At 39.1% G+C, this 15,358-nt stretch overlaps 1 protein-coding gene across 1 annotated transcript in view; it reads left to right on the forward strand.

The window, feature by feature from the left end:
• Positions 1-15,358, forward strand: part of dnah5 (dynein, axonemal, heavy chain 5) — a 337,850-nt gene that overhangs the window by 93,012 nt on the left and 229,480 nt on the right. Inside the window, exons 9-16 of the mRNA XM_043689617.1 lie at positions 1,776-1,883; positions 2,098-2,220; positions 4,159-4,374; positions 5,167-5,274; positions 6,236-6,321; positions 8,228-8,549; positions 9,700-9,906; positions 11,596-11,767. Coding sequence (XP_043545552.1) covers positions 1,776-1,883; positions 2,098-2,220; positions 4,159-4,374; positions 5,167-5,274; positions 6,236-6,321; positions 8,228-8,549; positions 9,700-9,906; positions 11,596-11,767 — 1,342 coding nt within the window. The remainder of the gene's footprint in view (positions 1-1,775; positions 1,884-2,097; positions 2,221-4,158; positions 4,375-5,166; positions 5,275-6,235; positions 6,322-8,227; positions 8,550-9,699; positions 9,907-11,595; positions 11,768-15,358) is intronic.

A 15,358-nucleotide genomic window follows, 5' to 3' on the forward strand; every position in this document is an offset into this window, starting at 1 on the left:
GGACCTTACCATGAAGTGTATAAGTCCTGCTAAGATTTGCTTTCCCAAAATGCAGCACCTCGCATTTATCTGAATTAAACTCCATCTGCCACTTCTCAGCCCATTGGCCCATCTGGTCAAGATCCTGTTGTAATCTGAGGTAACCCTCTTCGCTGTCCACTGCACCTCCAATTTTGGTGTCATCTGCAAACTGACGAACTGTACCTCTTATGCACGCATCCAAATCATTTGTACTGTCCTTCCTTGCATACTACAAACTTTCTTGACAGTATGTTTATCCTGCCTCAATTGATGTGCCTTCACAGTGGGATTGCTTCTGCTAAGACTATCCTATGTCTGATTATCTTTCAGTTGTCAAAACACTCAGGATTCAGCTAATTACGTCAGTGCCATCACATACTATTTATAGACTCCATCTCTTCTTAGGTTCTGAGGTTGAAAATACACTGGTCATCACTAACATTTGTAAAGGTTCCAAAGGATGTTTGTGAAGTGTTCATCATTTCTCCTCTCTGGGTGTCTGCTCACCAGCGAGGCTCGGGATGAAGTACAGCTTGTAGCATTCTGTTCCGCATTGTTAACAAGGCTGCAACTCTTAATGGCTTTGTCTTTTTGTTAAATTCTGCAGGTACTTCATAGTTTTGCTTCTAACATGGAAAGAAATTCAAATCCTGTATTATATCTTCGTAGCAAGGAGCAATTTTTCAAGCTCTGCAAAATTCAGAGCTATTCTGACTCAACCAATGCTTCAAAGTTTCAGACTTGGTTTGAGATATACTGCTTTTATACAATAAGTTGCTGCCTTGTAGCTCAGAAAGTTCACACAATCTCAGCCCATCACTTTTGCATCGCGTTTCAAGTAATGCATTTAATGACTAACCAAAGTGAAAGCAATTTAAACCTCACATGACTGGGTGTAATACTGGCTTGATGATGTAACGTTGCCCTTTTTCAAACAGGCCAGTAACTGTGGAGTGAGAAACAAAGTTAATATTTCAGGTCTGTGATCTTGAATTTGCTTGAAATCTCTTTGGGAAGAAGTTTCTCTGAGCATGTACGGTTCTGGTGTTTACTGCATTCTTCAGCATGAAATTTCTTTGCATTTGCTGGAACTGTAAATTTTTAATGGTGTGACAATGGTATGAATGGTCATTAATGTGAACAATGGGTATCCCCTTAGCCATTAAAGTTTAAGGATTGAGAAAGGAATGACATTGTAACTGAGAAGTTGAGTGAATTATAGTCAACTCAAAATACAGCAAGAGATTTAAATTAAGAGAGAGATTGGATTAGGAGGCGGAGAACAGAGATAGAAAGCAAAACGTTAAAATCTCGACCAACAATTTATTGTATGTAAGAATAAGCCTAATCTGTTGAAATTGGTCTCTTTCTGGCCACGGTTTAATTAATAAACTATGAATGATTTATACAATTAAAAATATGTTAAATTCCAACCGTTTGATTCTGTGGCATGTTTAATAGGCAATCTATGTGCAAATCCAGCAAGATCTTTTTAATACTGTTTAACCTAAGGGTGAGGTTTCATTTAAGCAAGGGAAATTGCAGTCTGGCTTAAATTGACCATAATGTTCAGGAGCCCACAACATCCTGGCTTTCGCACTGATTTATGCAGTAATTATACATTTAAAAAGAATATTTGCTTGTATTGTTGAGACTTTTTGAGCAAGATCCAGCTGATTGTAAAGAAAATGTGACAGAATTCAGATAACCATATAAAGATTCTTAAGTAACTTGTATATTTAACTTTAATGTAGGTTTCCATGGTGGAAGCGATCCCAGGGCTAATCAATGCAATTCGAATGGTTCATAGCATCTCCCGTTACTATAATACTTCAGAGAAGATTACTTCTTTGTTTGTAAAGGTATGATGCCAAAATTATAACACTTTTGTACGATAATTGCTGAAGATTCCTTAATGCAAAAGGAAAATAAATAAAATTCCATACATTCGAATAGTCATTATTTATAGTATAGTTTTTTTCAGAATGCATGATTTGTACCCTAATGAAGATGAGCAAATGAGAGCAATGTTTTTCTACTGAATTGATAGTGGTACATTGATTTGTTGATTTCCAGGTGACCAATCAAATGATAACAGCATGTAAAGCACACATAACAAATAATGGGACAGCTACAATTTGGGATCAACCACAAGAAGTGGTGGTTAAAAAACTGAAGTCTGCCATTCAGTTAAACCAGGTAAAAATGCTACTTAAAATAATTAACCATTTTGTGAGTTTGAATGAGATTACCTTTCATTCTTCGAAACTCTACCGCGAACAGGTCTGGTTTGCCCAGTGTCTCTTCATAGAACAGCCCCGCCAACTTGGGAACAAGTCTGGTGAGCTTTGTTACACCTTCCTCTATGGCAATAACATCTTTCTTGAGATAAGGAGACTCAAACTGCACGAGTATCCAGGTGATGTCTAACCAAGTTAAGATCCAGGTGAAGTAAGTAAGGTTAGATCACATGGTCTATGGGGAGCTGGCCAATTGAATACAAAATTGGCTTGAAGATAGTAGACAGAGAGTGGTGCTTTTCAGACTGGAGACCTATGACTACTGGTATGCCAGAAGGATCAGTGCTGGGTCCACTGCTTTTCGTCACTTATATAAATGAAATGGATGTGGATATATATGGTTAGTAAATTTGCAGATGGCATCAAAATATACGGTGTAGTGCACACTGAAGAAGATTATCTCAGATTACAACGGGACCTTGATCAGATGGGGCAATGGGCCGAGGAGTGGCAGGTGGCATTTAGTTTAGAAAAATGTGAGGTGTTGCATTTTGGAAAAGCAAACCAGGGCAGGACTTATACACTTAATGATAGGGTCCTAGGGAGTGTTTCCAAACAAAGAAATCTGGGAGTGCAGATTTATAGTTATTTGAAAGTGGAGTCACAGGTAGACAAGATGGTGAAGAAGCATTTGACATGCATGCCTTCATTGGTTAGAACATTGAGTACAGGAGTTGGGATGTCATGTTGTGGCTGTACAGAACATTGGTGAGGCAACTTTTGAAAAACTGTGTTTAATTCACCCTTCTATTGGAAGGATGCTGTTAAACTTGAGAGGGTTCAGAAAAGATTTACAGGGATGTTGACAGGACTGGAGGGTTTGAGTTACAGGGAGATGCGGAATAGGCTGGGTTTTTTTTCCCTGAGTGACAGAGACTGAGTGGTGACCTTATAGAGATTCTAAAATAATGAGGGGCAAGGAAAAGGTGAATAGGCAAGGTCTTTTTCCTTGGCAAAAGTGGGTACTGCAGATGCTGGAAATCAGAGTCTCGATTAGAGTGGTGCTGGAAAAACACAGCAGATCAGGCAGCATCTGAGGAGCAGGAAAATCCACGTTTCGGGCAAAAGCCCTTCATCAGGAATGAAGGCAGGGAGCTCTCTGGGATTGAGAGATTTATCCTGCTCCTCGGATGCTGCCTGACCTGCTGTGCTTTTCTAGCACCACTCTAATCAAGGTCTTTTTCTCTGAATAGGGTCATCCAAAACTAGAGGGCATAGGTTTAAGGTGAGAGGGGAAAGATTTAAAAAGGACCTAAGGGGTTACATTTTCACGCAGAGGGGTGGTGTGTGTATGGAACAAGCTGCCAGAGGAAGTGATAGAGGTAGGTACAATGACAACTTTTAAAAGGATGGATATATGAATAGGAAGGGTTTAGAGGGATATGGGAAAAATACTGACAAACGGGACTAGAGCAGACTGGGGTGTCTGGTCAGCGTGGACAAATTGAGCTGAAGGGTCTGTTTCTGTACTGTATGACTCTAAGTCTTCACTACTGCTGTACTATGAGGTTGACAGGTTTATTTGCTGTGTACGTCAATGATCAGAAGACACACTTTAAAAGGCATTGCTTCAGTTCATGATAAGAAAAACGGGTTTGGTTTCTCTGCAATTGCTTGGCCTCCTACCTTTCCTCATTGCGGGATTCAAACTGAAACAAAGACTGGAAAGTGCAAAGACTTCAGCATAAGATTGTAAATGGGCAGTTTACATTCGAGACATTAATGTAAACGACAAATAAAGTCGTTAACTTATTTCTATTTGGCATGCTTCAAGTATTAAAGGAAATCTATATTCTGAAATTCAGACTATTGAAAGGATTGCATTTTGTCTTTTTAGGAATATCAACGCTGTTTCCATAAAACAAAGCAGAAACTTGAACAGAACCCTGCAGAAAGGCAGTTTGATTTCAGTGAGATGTATATCTTTGGCAAATTTGATACTTTTCAAAGACGCCTGAACAAACTTATCACTATGTTTAACACAATAACTGAATTCTCTGCTCTTAAGGACTCCAAAATTGAGGGATTGGAGGAGTTGGCTGCTAAATTTCAGGTAGTCTTGAAGCTTGTTATAAATAAAGATCTTTAAGAAATTCTCATGATAATTAAATTGTTTCCATTCTCAATGCGTAGCGACTTAGTGAACAGTGTCTTGGATTCCTTCCAGTGAGTTACCAGATTCACTTGTAAAGAGCGAGAAGGGCTAGGGTAATGGGTGCTGAGAGCTGTGCCTGTAATTTAGGTGTAAGTAGTCCAATGCTGTAAATAATTGGAGGATTGTAACTGTTTGTTTTTGTGTTGCAAATACAAGATGATATCATTCAAGCTCACTGAAGTGGTCAGTTCTTGAATTTCTAAGCAAATTAATTAGCCAAATGTTGCTCAATTGTTATGGGAAAGAGAAAAACGTACTAAGACCTACTAAAAGAAAAGGGTGACAACTATCTTGTCACTGTCGGATTTCTTTTTTATGTCACTTTTAATCTTAATTTATTCACAGCATGTATGTTCTAGTGGAGTCAGTGTGGTTATAATATGTCTTCACTAGCTGGTGTGCATTGACATCTCAATAAGGGGGGTTTTCTAATGGAAGTCAACTAGGAATTAAAAGTTTTCTTGCAAGAAACCAGCTACACTGGATAGATTTACAGACGTACAAGCAACAGTCAAGCTAATTATGAGTTAGCTTTGCCTTCCCAAAAGACACAGGAACTTTGTGAAAATATAATCAATTGAGGTTCATCTTAAATTCACAATAAGGTTCAGAAATGTTTTCATTGGAGGCTTGAACAAGTCTGCTACCTCAAATGCCTTTAACAATGTTCAGTGCTTTATTCTGTTTCAGAGCATTGTGATAAGTTTGAAGAAAAAGCAGTACAACTTCTTAGATCAGAGGAAAACTGATTTTGACCAAGATTATGATGAGTTTTGTAAGCAAACTAATGATGTACATGTAAGTTTCCATAATTTACTTTGTTAATGCGCAGCATATTATTTAGGAATCAATAAACAGTTTTTCTATATATATGGTTTCCAAAATTATAGCCAAGTGTATAGTAATTAAAAAAGAAAGCTGCCTATTCATCTCAGCTGGCCATAAATTCCTCTAAAGTTTGTGACTACAGTTTTCTATTTTACTTGCTCTTCTTTAAACTTAGTCTAGATTATTTGCTTTTTACCTCATAATTCAGTTCATTTAATTTCATCACCATAGAGTTAAAGTTTAAACCAGTCCAGTTGTTTCTTGACGACTATGCCTTCTAACTTTGTCCTTAATAAATTGCTCTCAAACAAAACTACTCATGTATCAGTTGATTATTAGGGCAACAGATGATCTGAACAATTTAGTATATGTTGGAACTCAATACATTTGTTTTCTTACTTTTCAGCATAGTCCAATTATTATTTGCGTAAGAAAATGCAAGTGTTCAGACTAGTACTATTGCCGTTCATGAAAGTTTAACTTTATTTCTAGTTCTTAGTAAGATTTCATCTTGCTTATTGGGTCAATGAGAATCTTTGTTTTTGTTGAAATGAAAAATTAAGAACACATTTGAATGAAGAACTGATTATCCATGAATTTTGTTCATGAATTACCGTGGTTGTTAAAATACTAAATTGTAAAATGCAAATATTTTTCACATCAGAGCTTTGTCTGGAGCATTTATGGATTTGTTCAAGTTGTAGTTGACAGGAAAGGTGAAAAAAACAAAACACACTCAATTAAATTTATTGAAGTGACATTGTAAATGGAGACTTTTTATTATATAGATGTATAAAAGCAGGCACTTACATTTATTGGTTCTACAAATTCTATATATTCATATTACTTCTCATTAATAAGTTACAATGAGGTTTTGAATGTTTTCCATTTTTCACACTCAATATTAAAAACTGAAATTATTATTACACAGTCTCTGCTAAGGACATTTACAGAAAACAGCATTGAAAAAATACAGAATACAGACCGAGCCCTGTCACTACTGAAGAAGTTTGAAAGGTAAAGTGATGTACTACAGTGCATTCATGCAGATAATAATCATTAATGTCATTTCAAAGGTAAGAAGTTACAACATTTGCTTCGCTGTTACCCCTAATATCATGTTATGCGTGGCCCATATCTTGGCTTCGAGTCGCATTAAAATTGTTTGGACAAGCTGTTAATTTCTGTTATGTGTCCACAACCAGCTTGACTATTTATAAGGATCAGCATTGTGCTTCTGCAGCTTGAATGTGAGGCCAAAGAGTGGTGGGAAGTTATAGAAATGGTCATTGGGCCAATTTATTCAGGTTGAGGATTTTAGATGTAGGTTTGCTCGCTGAGCTTGAAGGTTCATGTCCGGACGTTTTGTCACCCTACTAGGTAACATCTTCAGTGGGCCTCAGGTGAAGCACTGCTGATAATTCCTGCTTTCTGTTTATTTGTTTGGGTTTCTTTGGGTTGGTGATGTCATTTCCTGTAGTGATGTTATTTCCTGCGGTGAAGTCACTTCCTGTTCCATTTCTCAGGGATTGGTAGATGGGGTCTAACTCAATGTGTTTGTTGATAGAGTTCCAGGTGGAGTGTCATGCTTCTAGGAAGTCTCGTGCATGTCTTTGTTTGACTTGTCCTAGGATGGATGTGTTGTCCCAGTTGAAGTGGTGTCCTTTCTCATCAATTTGTAAGGATACTAGTGAGAGAGGGCCATGTCTTTTTCTGGCTAGTTATGTTCATGTATCCTGATGGCTAGTTTTCTGCCTGTTTGTCCAATGTAGTGTTTGTTACAGTCCTTGCATGGTAATTTGTAAATGATATTCGTTTTCCTTGTTGTCTGTATAGGGTCTTTCAAGTTCATTAGCTGCTATTTTAGTGTATTGGTCAGTTTGTGGGCTACCATGATGCCAAGGGGTCTGAGTAGTATGGCAGTCATTTCTGAGATGTCTTTGATGGAGGGGAGAGTGGTTAGGGTTTCTGTATATGTTTTGTCTGCTTGTTTGGGTTTGTTGCTGAGAAATGCATGCTCAATGAACACAGTCTGCTGATTTCTCAGCAACTATTTATTTGCTCTTCTGGAGTATTTCAGCATTCCTAAGAAATCCCTGCAGTCAACAAATTGCTTCAATCTCTCATCATTTGTGAGAACTTTCTGTTAATTGTTTGGCATAACAGTAAGTTATTTCCTTTGTGTGATTAAACCTGTGGCTCATGAATACTCTGAGAAGTGGTGAACAAGGTGTCCACTAGAAGTTGGTCTAATTCCACAAAAATTGTGGCGTTCAGGTGAGGTATATGATAATTATCCCTCCAAAGGAACCTTCCAGGTCAGGAGTACAGGGTTCCAGTTTGCTACCCACAGTTAGTGCCAGTGAAAATGTTTGGGCTGAGGATGGAATTAGATCTTTCCATTTTTTAAGGCTTTTGGTGTTAGCCCAACCCCATTGAATTCTGATCTATAGTATTTCTATGCCTTCAGTAATTCAGGCGTCTCAATCTCTAGCGTTATCTTGCCCTTTTCAATCAGGTGAGTTTCAGTTCGCCTGGTAAAAACATATGTTTTGGATAAAAAGAGATTCCAGGTTTAAAATTCCACTTAGTAGCTCTTAACTTCTAAAGTGTCGATCAGGGTTGGCCCAGAAGGGTTTCCCATGTGCTATCAATAATGTGCAAGTTCAAAGTTGATCAGCTCCTGCCAGCTTTCCAACATATTTCCAGTTTTTGAAGTTTATCCTACAGCCCACATAGAAATGCACCCATCCTGGCAGGTTAATGTTCAGTACATTTGTTCTATTATGTGAATTACATAGTTATTTAAGTTTGTTTCGGTCACAACGTTTTTAAATTCCTTACTTAGCAATAAGAGCATTATATTTAATTTAGAAAGAAACTGTTTGACAGTTAATGATTTTTAAAAATATTACTTACTCAGACTTGGAATATCAGATCTTGCCATTGATGAAAAATACCAGAAGATTCTTCAGAACTACGGGCGAGACATTGAGATGATATCCAAGCTTTACAGTAGACAGAAAAATGATTCGCCTATTGCTCGAGACATGCCGCCAATAGCAGGGAAGATTTTGTGGGCACGTCAGCTCTTTAATAAGATTCAGGAACCAATGGAACTATTCCAGAAACAACCAAATATTCTGCAGACAGCAGATGCCAAGCGCATTGTTCGCAACTACAACAAAGTGGCAAAGGTTTTATTAGAGTTTGAGGTTCTGTATCACCGAGGCTGGCTCAGACAGGTAATGAAAGTTAAATGACATAAAACAAACACTGTCAGATCTATGTAATTTTTAAAAAATTGCTAAATAATGAGATCATGACAAATATGCAGAATGTAGGTGGCCTAAAAATTGGTCACTGGCTTATGAACTGCAGATCGATTTGGTTGAGTAATGACAGCTGCCACATTAGTGCTTTACTTAAATGAAGCACTGGACCCATGTTATGATCCATACTGTTTCGTTAATTTTAACAGTACTTCGATTGTAAATGTCATTGGTCTGGTGGTATGTCATCATGTTGTGCCCTCTGGGTAATCAGTTTATGTTCAAAGATTAAAGTGAAGCTGGATTGAAAATGTTGTAAATTCTACTGGTGATCTGACTGCAGTGGAAGGCTACACAGTAATCATAGGGAACAAAGTGGGATTCGTCTTGGCTGCAGGATTGGTTTGTATAGTCTGTTTCTTTCCTTGCTATTTTTTTTCCTTTTGTCTCCCTCCTTCAGTTTCTCTTTTCTGCCCCCATTTTAATCCTCTCTTGAGAGAATTGATTAGTTTCTTAGGTCGGGAACACTTTCAGGGACCAGATCCAAAGAACCATTACTCAAGAATAAGTTTTGATGTGATGGAAGAATGGCATTTTTATTTGGAATAAAATCATGTCCTGTTAATAGTTCATACACGCACACAATACCAGCAGGGATTCTTATAGAAAGAGATCAACTACCAGAACTTAGAAATGTTGGAAACAATTCTAGTATCTCCACTCTGTTTAGATTCACATAGGTCACTGTGTTTCATTCTTTAAATCTTGGACCTTGCCACATTTTCTTGGCTGTTCCCTCTGAACCATTAGGGAACTTTACAAAAAAGGTCCAGCAAAAGTTCCAGAGAGAAATACACTGTTGCCATGAACTCAACATTCTGGATAAATTAAAGTTATTCTTCCAGTGATAATTGTAGTGGGCTAATTAAATTGAATCTTTAATTGGGGGGGGAAAAAAGGTTCAGTTGGAAATAAATTAATTTGATCCCAAATAGAAAATGCTGATCATTTTTAAAAAAAGAGGCTCTGCAGAAATGATGTAAAGAGTTTCGTGTTGAAATTTTTTGCCAGTTGTAAGATTTTTTTTTTGTTTGATCAAATTTACTGTAATGCTTTCCTTTAGATTGAAATAGCAAAAGCAGGATTGCAGGCATCATTGTTAGTGAAAGCCCCAGACACAGGAGAACTGTTTGTGAACTTTGATCCTCAAATTTTAACATTAATACGTGAAACGGAATGCATGGCTAAGATGGGACTTGAAATTCCACCATTTGCCCAAGACCTTCAGCAGAAACAAGATATCTTTAAAAAGAATTACAACAGACTCCAGGTAATATTTTAAACTGTAGTAGAAAATATGAAATAAACAGTTTAATCCAATGACTCTATTAGGCAAGATAGTCCTCTGTGGGTGCCTAGCATGCACAAGAAGTGTAGCTTCCTCCTTTTGGCTATTCTCTCCAATGTTTATTGAAAGGGGAACTTCCAGCACTACTTCGGGTTGGGCATGTGATTCACAAGAAAATGGAAGGAAATGCCAGCACAGGAGAAGCCATGTAGCTTTTCTCTGTGTTGCTGAAATCAGAGCAATCTGATTCTGATGATAGCAATGGGATAGGGTGTTAGCAAGTGGGGGAACACTCTGAAGTTACATTTTGAAACTTGTATTCGTGTACTTACCCTGCTTTTTGAATGCCATAGAGTCTCGACGCTTTCCTCCCCCATTCCCCACAATCTCACCTCCTTTCCATGGCTAAACATTCAGGGAGACAGCCAGCCCATGGTTTTAATACGTGAGAACTTTAAGCCAAAACCACTGCCCGTTCTCAGAATCAGACATCTCAGCAAAGTTGATGATGGGGACCCATGTGTAAAGGTTCAGAGGGAATGGCTAAGAGGGGAAATAACATGAAAGTGTGTCTAAAATTGAGTTGGGGTCCATTGCCATTTGACTAACATCTTCCAGTAGTGCAACACTGCCTTTCCACTGACTTCCACCATGGGGAATCAATGGTTTAGTGGCATTCTCATTAGATTATTAATCCCTAGACCCAGACAATGGTCTCGGTCTCTACGGAATACACATGGGTACAACCATTACCTGCAAGTTCCCTTCCAAGCCACTCAATATACAGATATCGAAATACATTGCCATTACTTCAGTGTTGGTGGGTCAAAATCCTGAAACTCCCTCCTTCATGACATTGTGGGTGTAGCTGTAGCACACGGACTGCAGTGGTTCAAGAAGGTAACTCACCACCGCCTTCTCAACTAAGTAACTAGAGATGGGCAATGAATGCTGGCCCAGTCAGTGACTCCCACACCCCATAAATGAATTGAAAAAAAACCCGAAAGAGGCATAACTAATGGCCGCTGATGGGTATCAAAAGACCCGTGGACGGATGAGCTAACTGATCCTTGCCTATCCTGGAAAAAAATCAGATTCATTGGAGGAGGTGGTGAGGACTGTGGGGAAGCTGGACTTTTCAAACTCCCCTCCAAAGCCATTGGTATTAGAGCATAGCATCCAGTCCCATGAGAACTTGAAACCCCTTATTCCTAAGTTTTGTAACCAAACTCAGAATGTGAATTTAGCATGAACATATATCACAGTGCTGATAACTTATCACCCCTGCCATACAAACTGCATGAAAATGTGTTGCTGGAAAAGCGCAGCAGGTCAGGCAGCATCCAGGGAACAGGAGAATCGACGTTTCGGGCATAAGCCCTTCTTCAGGAATCCTGAAGAAGGGCTTATGCCCGAAACCTCGATTCTCCTGTTCCCTGGATGCTGCCTGACCTGCTGCGCTTTTCCAGCAACACATTTTCAGCTCTGATCTCCAGCATCTGCAGACCTCACTTTCTCCTCAAAGATACAAATTGCATTCCAGTTTAGTATGATTGACCCTCAAAAAGCATCTTGATTTTGTAATATTTTTCAACCTTGACTTAATTGTAAGAGTGAAAGCTGTCTGTACTTTGAAAGTGAAACGATTCTTTCCTTTCTATATATGTTTAGATGACATTATCAGAAAACAAAAGAGTGAGGTCAAAAATTCAAAGTACTTTTGTGCAACTGATGGGTCCCCATTTAGTCAAAGTTGATAATGCAATACAGCCAGGCTTGATGTCTCTCAATTGGACCTCACTGAACATTGACAAATACCTGAACAGGATTTCTGAAGCTTTAGGTGGGTTTAATTTTTGATTTGACCATGCAAAGACTAATAAAAGTGTGGGCAATTTTTTTTTATGTGTGCTCTGTCTGACGACTTTGTAAGTTCCTTTATTAAAAAGCAAGTCCATGATTTTGTTACTGTGCACTCGAAGAAATCCTACACAAGCCAGTTCAGTGTTGATGGAAATATTTTCACAAACTCCACCACAGAACAATAGTATCCACCAAGTCATATCATTACTTCACCATAATTAAATAATTACTTCACCCATTAAATAAATCAGACCTTGATTGTATCTTAGAATTGAGGGTCAAAAACCTACATTACAATAGTAAGAACATTCATAATAGATCTTTCTACTTTGTTTGCAACTTATTTGTTCCACACATGATACTAATGTTCGACAGTTCTTAACAAGAGATTACAGAACTAAAAAACAGTACTTGGAATGGGAGGGGAGAGATCCAGTCATCATCTATGTTCGTGTCAATGACATTGGTAAAAATAGAAAGGTGGATCTACTGAAAGATTTTGAGCAGTTAGCTAGTTTGACAAGGAGAACCTCCTAGATAATAATATCTGGATTATTTCCTGCCAAGGGAAAATTGGCATAAGGTGAATACAGTCAAGAATTTAAATGCTTGGCTGAACAGTTGGTGTGGATTGGACCAGTGTCCTGACGAATCAAATAATTTGGACTAAAGGGAGAGCTTTAAATTAATTAAACACGGTGGAGAGTTGGGAGAGGGGAAGTGTCGGTGTACAAAAGAAGAGGATGTGGCAGCATTACAGGGCAGCGATTTGGGTAACAATACCCAGAATAGGACAGGAAGGACAGAGGATTCAAGCATAGAAAAACAGTAGCAAATAGGATCAAAGGAGAAAGATGGTAAAAAGGCAAAATTAATTACACTTTACCTGAATGTGTGTAGTATTCAGGATAAAAGAAATGAATTAATGAGACAAATAGAGGTTAATAGATATGATCTTATAGCAATTATGGGGACATAAAAGAGATCAAAGCTGGGAACTTATTCAGGGGTATATGACTTTTCACAAAGATTCAACCCTGATGAAGGGCTTATGCCGAAATGTCAACTGTCCTGCTCCTCGGATGCTGCATGACTGGCTGTGCTTTTCCAGCATCACACTGTTCAACTCTGATCTCCAGCATCTGCAGTCCTCACTTTCACCTTTTTTTGCAAAGTTAGGCAGGAAAGGAAGAGTGTTGGAATAGCACGGTAATACGGAAGAAATATGTAAGATTGCAAGAAATTATTGTGGATTGGAACATGTAGAATTCATATGGGTGGATGTAAGAAATAAAAAGGGGAAGAAGACAATAGAAGGAGGAGTCTACAGCCCCCTAACAGTAGCCGAATGGTAGGACAGAGAATAATTGAGAAGCCAATGTCATGGTGAGATAATGCCCTTGACTATTAATACAGAGACCCAGGCAATGTTCTGAGGACCCGGGTCTAAATATTTCCAGAAAATATTTGGTATTAAAAGTCTCATGAGATTCATGAAATAATTGTTGGATAAAAACCTATCTGGTTCTCTCACGTCCTTTTGGGAAGGAAACTGCTGTCCTTGCCTGGTCTGGCCTACATGTAACTCCACACCCACAATAGTTGGTTGACTCTTAATTGTCCTCGAGGAATGAGCAATAAAAGCTGGCAATCTCCCACACAAAAATACACCACATTAAGGTGCTTTATAAGACAAGAAGTAATTGATTTGGAGATGGTGTATTAGCATGGATAGAGAATTGGCGGACAAATACAAGACAGGGACTTGAAAGAATGGAGGTATTTCCAGGGTTACAACCTGTAACTACTGGAGTGCCACAGGGATCACTGCTGATGCCACTATTATTAACAATATATTAATAATTTGGATGAGGAAGATGAATGTACTGCAGTCAGGTTTGCCGGATGAAACAAATATAGATGGTAATGCAAATGCTGAGGATATCACAAAGAGTCTGCGAAGTGATACAGACATGTTAAGTGAGTGGGCCAGAAGATGTAAGCTCAGAGTAAGGGGTCATACATTTAAGACACTTGTGAGGAGGTATTTCTTCTCTTGGAAGGTAGTGAATCTGTAGAATGTTTTACCACGGAGGACTGTAATGTCCATTGTTAGTGTGTTCAGGACCGAGACAGATTTTTAATCTGTAAGGGAATCAAGGGTCTTGCAGAAAAGTGAAGTTGAGGATTATCAGATCAGCCATGATCTAATTGAATGGCAGAGCAGACTTGATGGGCTGAATGGCCTACTTAGAACATAGAACATAGAAGAATACAGCGCAGTACAGGCCCTTTAGCCCTCGATGTTGCGCCGATCCAAGCCCACCTAACCTATACTAACCCACTATCCTCCATATACCTATCCAATGCCCGCTTAAATGCCCATAAAGAGGGAGAGTCCACCACTGCTACTGGCAGGGCATTCCATGAACTTACGACTCGCTGAGTGAAGAACCTACCCCTAACTTCAGTCCTATATCTACCCCCTCTTAATTTAAAGCTATGCCCCCTTGTAATACCCGACTCCATACACGGGAAAAGGTTCACACTGTCAACCCTATATAACCCCCTAATCATCTTGTACACCTCAATCAAGTCACCCCTAAACCTTCTTTTCTCTAATGAAAACAGCCCCAAGTGTCTCAGTCTTTCCTCATACGATCTTCCTTCCATACCAGGCAACATCCAGGTAAACCTCCTCTGCACCCGTTCCAGTGCCTCCACATCCTTCCTATAGTATGGCGACCAAAACTGCACACAATATTCCAGATGCGGCCGCACCAGAGTCTTATACAACTGCATCATGACCTCAGGACTCCGGAACTCAATTCCTCTACCAATAAAAGCCAGTACGCCATATGCCTTCCTCACCACACTATTTACCTGGGTGGCAACTTTCAGAGATCTGTGTACATGGACACCAAGATCCCTCTGCTCATCCACACTACCAAGTATCCGACCATTAACCCAGTACCCCATCTTTTTGTTATTCTTCCCAAAGTGAATCACCTCGCACTTAGCTACATTGAATTCCATCTGCCACCTTTCTGCCCAGCTCTGCAGCTTATCTATATCCCGCTGTAACCTGCCACATCCTTCCTCACTGTCAACAACTCCTCCGACTTTCGTATCATCCGCAAACTTGCTCACCCAACCTTCTAACCCCTCTTCCAGGTCATTTATAAAAATGACAAACAGCAATGGTCCCAAAACAGATCCTTGCGGAACACCGCTAGTGACGGCACTCCATGAAGAAACTTTGCCATCAACTACTACCCTCTGTCTTCTTCCATCCAGCCAATTCCTAATCCAAACCTCCAACTCACCCTCAATGCCATATCTCCGTATTTTCTGCAGTAGCCTACCATGGGGAACCTTATCAAACGCCATACTAAAATCCATATATACCACATCTACCGCTTTCCCCTCATCAACCTCCTTCGTCACCTTTTCAAAGAATTCAATAAGGTTTGACCTGCCCTTCACAAAACCATGCTAACCAAATTGTTATTAAGTACAAGGACGTTGAAAATACACAATTACTTTCCCTTGTATTAATATTGTTAACTGA

This window comes from Chiloscyllium plagiosum, chromosome 5 (genome assembly GCF_004010195.1).
Source record: "Chiloscyllium plagiosum isolate BGI_BamShark_2017 chromosome 5, ASM401019v2, whole genome shotgun sequence".
NCBI lineage: Eukaryota > Metazoa > Chordata > Chondrichthyes > Orectolobiformes > Hemiscylliidae > Chiloscyllium > Chiloscyllium plagiosum.